The sequence below is a fragment of the Chaetodon auriga genome, chromosome 15 (genome assembly GCF_051107435.1).
Source record: "Chaetodon auriga isolate fChaAug3 chromosome 15, fChaAug3.hap1, whole genome shotgun sequence".
NCBI lineage: Eukaryota > Metazoa > Chordata > Actinopteri > Chaetodontiformes > Chaetodontidae > Chaetodon > Chaetodon auriga.
In genome coordinates this window covers 9,895,101-9,903,747 of record NC_135088.1, presented here as the reverse complement: position 1 = coordinate 9,903,747, position 8,647 = coordinate 9,895,101, and the positions used below count along the sequence as shown (strand labels likewise).

Here is an 8,647-nt window from a genome sequence, read left to right as displayed (position 1 = left end):
GTGCGTGCGTGTGGTTCCTCCTGATGGGGTTAAGTGCACCGGGAGTGTGTTGTGGTGATGGAGGGAGGATGAGAGGGATAAAAGAAGAGGCGAGAGGGAAAAAAACGAGAGAGAAGAGATCCATTAGCTAATGGATGTCTTCAGTCCTGTCTCGTCAGACTTGGTATTATCACACACATGCACACACACACACACACACACACACACACACACACACACACACACACAGAGGCAACAAGCTATCGCACTGGTATGTTTTTGTGAATGTGTGCAGTTAGCGCTCAAACAAATCGACTGCATTCCTTAAGTCATTGACAAGAGGCCATAAATAATCCCAAATTCAACTCACATTAGCTCTGAAATAAAAACATGGATGTGTGTTCACAGGGCGTGTATATTAATGTATGTGTGTGTGTGTGTGTGTGTGTGTGTGTGTGTGTGTGCCATGAGACAGAAACTAATTGGTGTCAATAAGACATCTGTGGCTCCGCTTTGATTAAGCCTGCAGGCTAGGAATGGGAGAATAACACCTCACACACACTTTTTCGCCTTTCACACACACACACACACACACACACACACACACACTCACACACACACACACACAGCCTGTGGTTGTGCTGATAGCTAACTCCAGGCAGGGCCCATCTGTCTCATTACAGAAACGGGGTCTCACTAGAGAATTTGTATTGTTTATGATCACACACATACATACACACACACACACACACACACACACACACACACACACACACACGTGCACACGCACACACACTCCCAGTGTGTATGACCACATCGTTGGCAGTGCTGGTAGCCTTGCTCAACATCAGAGCTGCTGGAGACAGAAACAGCTTGATGTGACAGAAGAATGGAGAAGAAAGACTTAAATAATGAAACAAATGTACCCACTGAGTGAATACCCTCCTCTGTCTGAGCTTTTACAACATGTTGTGTAACAGTTTGACCCTGAAGGACCTCGCTGGCTTCATGATTTCACTGGAATGGAGTCAAACATTTGAAGAGTGTTGACGGAGTTCAGCATTCAACTCAACTAATTTTGCTTTTGTTCATATTTTTCTCTTGTAACTCTGTAGATTTGCTCAGTTTGTGCAGTCTGTTTGTGAGTCAGATGTACTTTGATCTGCATTAAATCTGTATTAAAGGTGAATTTAAATAAGGTTTGTCTGATTTTAATTTGAGCACATGGGATTGACATGTAAGTGTCAGTTTTGAGAAGCTGTCACCTTGTCAATAAGATTAGTTGTGCTGTTGCTGCTGGTTGATAATGTTGAGTGTTGAGCGTTCAGGTGTGTGGGAATCTCCAACATCCATCCTTAAGAGAGTTTTGCCTTTAGGGATGATTGGGGATGGTCAGTGTATCAGATTAAGAGACTATAGAGTCATAAATTCTTGCCTCGGCTTTCTTTCCATCTATACAAACACAGCACCGACAGCAAATATTAATATACGAGTTGCAGTTTCATGATTGAAAATTAACCTGGAACTATTCATCGTCACACCTGACACTCAGACGGCTCGTGTCTGTCAGTTTGGGCCACTTTTGGGCTGATGTGTTCTACTCTATGAGCCTAGATAGACAGAGTCTGCTGAAAAAGCACCAAATTCACACCATCTTTCTGGTTTGTCCTCCAGGTTTGATTTGCCTGACATGCACGAGTTCAGTGACAACAAGATGAACGATAAAAGTGCTCGCTTTATTGACTCAACTGTCCATTCAATACTGAAGCCTCTTTCATTACAGATCTTTGACCTTCTCTCCTCTAACTTCATCATCCTCAAAATGGATGAGTCTTTGTCTTTCTATGTTGCGAGTGTCACAACCAAACTGTCAAAGACGTCGTATCTACAAGGGGGAATCTGGCTGACTTCCACCAGCTTACATAGAGGATTCAGCCAGTTAACACAGGTGAATTGAATCTTTGTGATGACCTGACTCCCTCCTGGAGTTTCCTGCAGAGAGAGGCAAATGCAGTCCTCCACTGAAAACTGCACCGGTGCTTCTCAATTCCCCTAATTGCATCCTCACCGGCGTCTCCTCCTCGTGCGTCTCTGCATTACGCTGCAGACTGATTGACAGTGGTGAGCGACAAAGCCAAGAACTGACACCTTTGCACAGAGAAGAAAACTTTAATTAAATATAGTGAGAGTCAAAAAGTTATTTTACACTTCAAAGTTGAAAAAAAAAAAAAAAAAAATCAACATTATCATCTTTACAGTAGTTTCCTCTGTACTTTTCCCCCTCTACACTGATACTGCTGATAATGTGTGTAAGAATGATGGCCACCACTGTAAGCCTCAACGCAGACAAGCCGTGATAAATGTTCTTACTGTTGTTGGACGAGTGCTTCGGATCATACTTCTTTAAACCAAACCCTCTATTTACTCCTTCCTGTACAGGTATTTATATATGTACTATAAAAAAAAAACATCCCTTAGCTTTAAAACATCACATTTTTCTTTCAGAGAAAAAATACTGACACACACACACACACACAGACGCTCACACACACACACACTCACAGGCACTCTCACATGTAGACACAAATAGAAGAGTGGTCTGCAGACCCATGTTTGAGATAAAATAAATAGGTGGCTCATTTTTTTTTAAAGGAAAAGTGAGGGGAAGGGAAAAAAAAGAGGGCAAACATACAGAGGAGTAAAAGAAAACCTGACTGAAGCAGGAGAAGTGGCTGCAGGAGGGAGGAGAGATTTTCCTTCCATCGCTCTCAGCTTTCATTGAGCAACTCTGTTCCATCTCACAATCCATCACATGGAGGACAAACACAGATATTCATAATGAACTCTACGCCTAGATAATGCGACAAAATTATTTAACAACAATGATACGAACAACACTGTGACAAAATGAAAAACCTCCCGCTGCTTCCTCGTCTCACAAATGATGAAAACACCATGGCTTATTTTAGCTCCATTGAAATTAGCTGCGGAAGTATGACTTTTAATGAACAGACGCTATAATACAAACACAAGTAAGATGCCTTCATAACATTCAAATCCTTCGACATGAGAGATAAAACAAATGAGGGACACATCTGAACGCCTTTGAGGGTGTGAGTTTCTTCAGGGTTTCGGGTGTTTTTCCTAAAATCGCAGCGGTTTTCCATTAGTTTTCATTCCTTTCCTCTAGTTCTGGATAATGTCCCTAATCGTTCATACCAATTTTTGATTACCTCCTTCATGGCAGACCTTCAGGCTTCACTTTCAGTTAGTTTAAATGTAAACATTGAAGGATGTTTTCTTCTCTTTTTCTTGAGCTCAAACATGGAGGCAGCTGGAGGTCCAGATCTCCTCAGGCAGGAGTTACAAATGACTCCTGTTCATCTAATAAGAGCGATTAATTGTGACAGCTAGTTAGAAGCCAAATACACTTTAAAACCTTTTCTACTTGTGGCAAAAACCTTCGACCTGACTGACAAACAAACGATAAAGGTGAATTTGTGAGCGCTCCCTGCTGCAGGTCTGACACACGTATGGCATTCTTACACAGTTTCTGACTGTGTGTGAAAAGTGGCATAGAAACTGTGGCATAAGACTGTTCAGGCGGCCTTGGCAAAATTAACATCATCATGACTGAATTAAGACTGTTGAACCACACACACGGAGCTGTAAGTTCAGGCTGCAGGGCTGATCACAACAAACCATCACTTTTCTTGTTCCTACACACCGGCTGTTTAAGACATGTCGCTGGCGAATTATCCTGTGCTGCAAAAAATGCATTTTTCGTCTTGTTTTTTTTTACAAGAAATGGGAATTCGTACTTCATTTTTACATCTTAAGAAGTGCAAAATGGGATGCAAATATGACAGAATGTACATTTTAAATACAGTTGCTCTGTAAGAAAATGAGTTCAAGGGCAGATTTGAAAAAAAGTGTACCTCAGGTGCAGATGTTTTCCAAAAATAAGACTTGATATGAAGAATTACTGACTTGACATTCTTTGCAGCGCAGCTTTTAAGACACATCACTGGATCATTTCCTCACTCATGCTGTCAACCGCACCAGGTAGGTGGGCAGGTGACAAAATGAAACACAATCTGATTGGCCGGCTGATCACAGTAAACACATTAACAACACAGCAAACCAAAAGAAAAATAAAACAAAAACAAGGATTTATCATAAGACGAAAGTTTGACGAGGCAACTCTCACACAACAAAATTAAAGTCAAAATGGCAGCAGTCTTTAACACACTCTCCCCCTCTCATAGAGGCTGCTGTGGCTGCGTCCGACTTTAAAAGAGATCGTGTGGTAAGGGGCCGATGGATGGTCTCGGTGGCAGAGTTGGTGGGTCAGATCCTCAGCAGGGAAGCTGCCTTTGGCACCCAGACACTCCTCTGTGGGGAAGGAGCGGAACTCATCTGTGGCCTTTTCGCATTCAGCTCATCAAATCTGGCCTGAATTAGCACAGCAGCAAGTCTGATTCCTCTCTTGATTCCTGCATGGTGGAAATACATTTCTCTCTGTTTGTTCAATGGCTGAATTTTCTTTCTCTCTGCACCCTCTGTCGGCTGATTTTCTGTCTGGGAAGTGTAGCACACTGGAGCAGCAGTGCAGGTCAAAGTAAACACTGGGATACGTTGAATGGCTGAAACTGCAGCATCATTCAGAGACAGGACGCATCTGAATCCTTCAGCTGACCAATTAAACGCAGAGGAAGACGAGGGTTAGCGCTGAAAGAGTGACGGTGGTGTGGATTTGGCAAAAAGAAGCAAAAGTGTGTGTGTGTGTGTGTGTGTGTGTGTGTGTGTGTGTGTGTCTGGTTTGGCTTGTCTGTGTCGGCTGGATTTGACCCCGTATGAATCCTGCAGCCTCTTCATCAGCATTTTACTCATCATCATCAGGTATTCTTCACATTATAATCCTTCATTAATGACCAAACTTCATAAATAGAAAATCCCTCATGTGAGATACAGTTAGAAGATGATTATCACATGTTAACTGTTGCACAAAAAGAAAATCGACAGTCACTCGAGGGAAAAAGTGGATTCTCTCCAAAATAAATACACTTCCTGTGTCCATGGAGAGTCATAATGTAGGCTTGGCCGTTCTCCTATAAAAGCATCAAGGTGTACAAAGTCTAAACAACATATTTCCTTGCAAACAGTCTTTGTTTTTTTTTGTTTTTTTTTTGTGTTTTTTTTTTTTGTGTTTTTTGTCTGTTTTCTTGCAGTTGTTTTTGTGTTAGAAAGGGCCTGAGTTGGGTTTGTTCCTTCAGATCGGGACAGCTGCTTCCATCCCCGACCGGAGCCTGACTCGCACCGAAATCCTCCGTCAGGATCGGCTTGAGTGTGCTTGATTCATCTCACACACGCGCACGCACACACGCACACACACACACAGAGCCATGCACTCACACCTTTACATGGGTGGGACGATCATTCCCGGGATTGCTGTTGGGTGGAAAAAGAAACAGAGGGAGGGGAAGCGAAAAAAGAACTTTTAAAACACAGCCAAATATTTTCATCGTCATAAAAAAATTCCCTCGTAAATACATCAATATGTTTTCCCATCTGTGCAGCTGTGTGACTGCAGCGACATTTAAAACATCAATAGGCGAATAAATCAGTAAATCTGAGCAGGGACACATCATCTAAGTTGGCTCTTAGCGACGCCGCTCACACACAAGCACACACATTTAACTCTGCACGGGAACAGTTGGCGTATTTTACTGTATGTTTGTGTGTGTGCCTGACAGATTGCATCATGGCGTGTGTGTTGTATTTAAACCCAAGGGATGGGTGTCAACATGTGAGAGGCAGAGCCCAGCCCAAAGTGACACACACACACACACAGACACACACACATCACACAACAGACTGAAAAAATAATTACATAAGTGGTTTTATATGTTTTGTGGAGTGAAAACTTTAAAAGTTACAAAACTAAAACTGCATTGTTTTACTTGAGCCTCTACTTGTACCTCTCATGAACACACACACACACACACACACACACACACACACACACACACACACCATAGGGCAGGTATAGTGCCAGTGTAAACTGTGGAGAGAGTCGGACAGCTGTCATTGTTGACTGCTCCCTGGTAGCTGCCAGTGTGTGATCATGGAGTGTGTGTGACAGAGGAAAGTGTGTGTGCATAGCTTTAAGTGGGGTGTGTTTATTTCAGCTGTGCTTTGAGACTAAGCTTTGAGTTCCCACACCCCCACACATGCTCTCTGTGCACACTCACTCACACACACACACACACACACACACACACACACACACACATAGAAAAGTAAGCACAAATGCACACACACTGCTAAACAAAGCCAGTGATGTTGAGAAATAAATTCTCTCTGCCAAATGTCTTTTCTCTCTGGTAAATATCCAACTTCCTGTCTTTTTCCCAAGCCAATAGGAAGACGGGGAGGAGTTGCCAGGCAACAGAATGGCTAGATCTGTGCTGTGGGATGAGATGTGGATGGAGAAGTTAAGGATGAAGAAGATGGAGAGGTGATGCTGAGAGAGAAGAAAGATGGAAAGAGAAAACAAGCGAGAAAGCAAAAGGAGAGGAAAGTGAGTGAAACGTCACGTAAAAGATGTGAAACATGAAAGGCGAATAAATCAGTCGGTTTACCGAAAGCTGCCAATGCAAAAAGTTTACAGAGATGAAGGAAGAGATAGCTGAGGGACATACTTCAGGTGAAGGCCAGGCCTTGTAGAGAGCTGGCTGTTGAGTACTTGCTAGAGTCCACAAATGTTTGATCTGGTAGAGAGAGGCAGAGAGAGAGAGAGAGGGAGAGAGAGAGAGAGAGAGATGACGGAGCAGGGGTGAAAGGTCGGAGGAATGAAAAGTGGAAGGGTTAAAAGTCAAGAGGAAAGACAGGAGAGAAGAGAGAGAATAAAAAAACTGTTAATTCAAAAGGAAGCGCTCCAAAAATCGTCCTTTGTGGAAAATTTGTTCATTTAGTTTCATGGAGGTCTGGTGGATGATCAAAACAAGTGTGTTGTGTTGTTGCCAAAATCTCATCCCTTGTACACATCAGGACAGATCATCTGTGTCAACTGAAGACTCGTAACTCACAGGGAGGAAAACTTTATGGACTGTTTGATTTAGAGTTGATAATTGGATGAAACGTTCACTTGTGTGGATCATTTGTTCGCACGACCATTTGGTAGCCAGATTTTAGTGTCAGTACTATCCAGTTCTAGTCACAGTGAGCGATGGATGCCAAATGCTAACACATGCTAACATGACCATGACAACAATGTCAACATATGCTGATATTTAGGAGGTGTTATTGTTATGTTATGTTATTGTCATGTTCACCATCGTCATGTAGTATGCTAACATTTGCTAATTAGCATAAGAGAGGAGCAAGAGGAGGAGGTGAAACATAACAGGGACCAAATAGCTTCAAAAATTCACCAGGGAACATCATCTGGTGGGGAAGTCCTCCCTCTAAAGCATCCTCTCACTGACTGGCTGCTGTCATGGTAAATTACCTTGGAGCCCGTTCCCGTTGGCGCTGGTACAGGAGGGCGGAGGGGAGGAGGAGGGCCTGACCACTGGAGCGAAGGCCGACTTCTGCTTAACGGCCGCCGACACCATGTTGGCCGGAGAGAAGGAGAAGACGCCAGAAGAGGAGGAGCAGTTGGAGGGGAGAGAGGTGGAGGAGGCCATAGTGGGACTGGATGGGACAACTGGGGTGGTGGGAGTTGGTTTTTTTTAGGGGAGAGGAGAGGAGAAAAGAGGAGAGAAGTAGAGATGAAGAAAAAAAGGTGGATTAAGAGGTGATAATAAAGGAAAGAAATAGATAATTCATTGAACATGATTCTCAAAATTATCATCAGTTACATCAGAAATTCTCCACATCATGTGAGACTTCAATAATTATATACATGATATTGTGATGGCCCCAACCCAGGACCCTTACCCTATCATAAAAAAATCTACTGTATATCTGTAGTCATGTCTCCTCTAAAATATTTAGTTTCAGAGCTGGTTTGGTTTGGGGGTCACGATGCTCCTAAACGATCACAGGAATATTACAGGAACACTACAGGCAGCAGTGTGTCTCTATGATCGTCTCCGTGACTCCACGATGCTACTTGTCACTTAATCATGAAGATGACCTCTCTCCGTGGAGGATTTAGGCTACAATATAGTGCATAATTGAGTATTTATAGTTTATAGTTGGAGAACAGACCCAAGACAAAACTGGCATGAGGGCAGGACTGAGAGAAAAAGGCACAATAACAAATCCATCTGCGACTTCAGCACCACGGACAGCACCACGGATTTATCAATACACAGTTAGGCTGCTGATATTTCAGAGCCACGGTCAAGGTCATAGATTCTAACCTGCACAAAACTCAGATGAAGGATCCATGAGTCAGGCAGACTAGACCAAAATATTGGAATAAACTTTTCCCCTCTGCCCCTGCGCTCTCTCTGCTGGTGGGAGGTGGAGGGGGGGGGTGGCAGGTTAACAAGGGGGATGCACTTTTGTCATTTTGCTAATGAGGGGGGTGGTGTCCCACCTCACCCCCTTCAAGTCGCCTACTGCTTATGTTAAAGAAATTTGACAAAAAATGGCTTGAAGTTGGCCTTTTGAGAATATGGTTCATACTGGGCCCTTCAGTTCAGATGAAGTGAAT

General features: G+C 43.2%; 1 protein-coding gene across 3 annotated transcripts in view; it reads right to left on the bottom strand.

Annotated features, from left to right (window-relative positions):
• Window positions 1-5,194: 5,194 nt before the first annotated feature.
• LOC143332814 (transcription factor COE1) overlaps window positions 5,195-8,647 on the bottom strand; it is an 83,240-nt gene continuing 79,787 nt past the window's right edge. Inside the window, exons 15-17 of one of the 3 annotated variants that reach the window (XM_076750616.1) lie at window positions 7,493-7,690; window positions 6,684-6,752; window positions 5,195-5,430 (exon numbers count right to left, since the gene is read on the bottom strand). In XM_076750616.1, the coding sequence (XP_076606731.1) occupies window positions 6,685-6,752; window positions 7,493-7,690 (266 nt within the window). In that variant the 3' untranslated portion in view covers window positions 5,195-5,430; window position 6,684. The remainder of the gene's footprint in view (window positions 5,431-6,683; window positions 6,753-7,492; window positions 7,691-8,647) is intronic. The other 2 variants (XM_076750617.1, XM_076750618.1) reach the window with 2 other exon arrangements.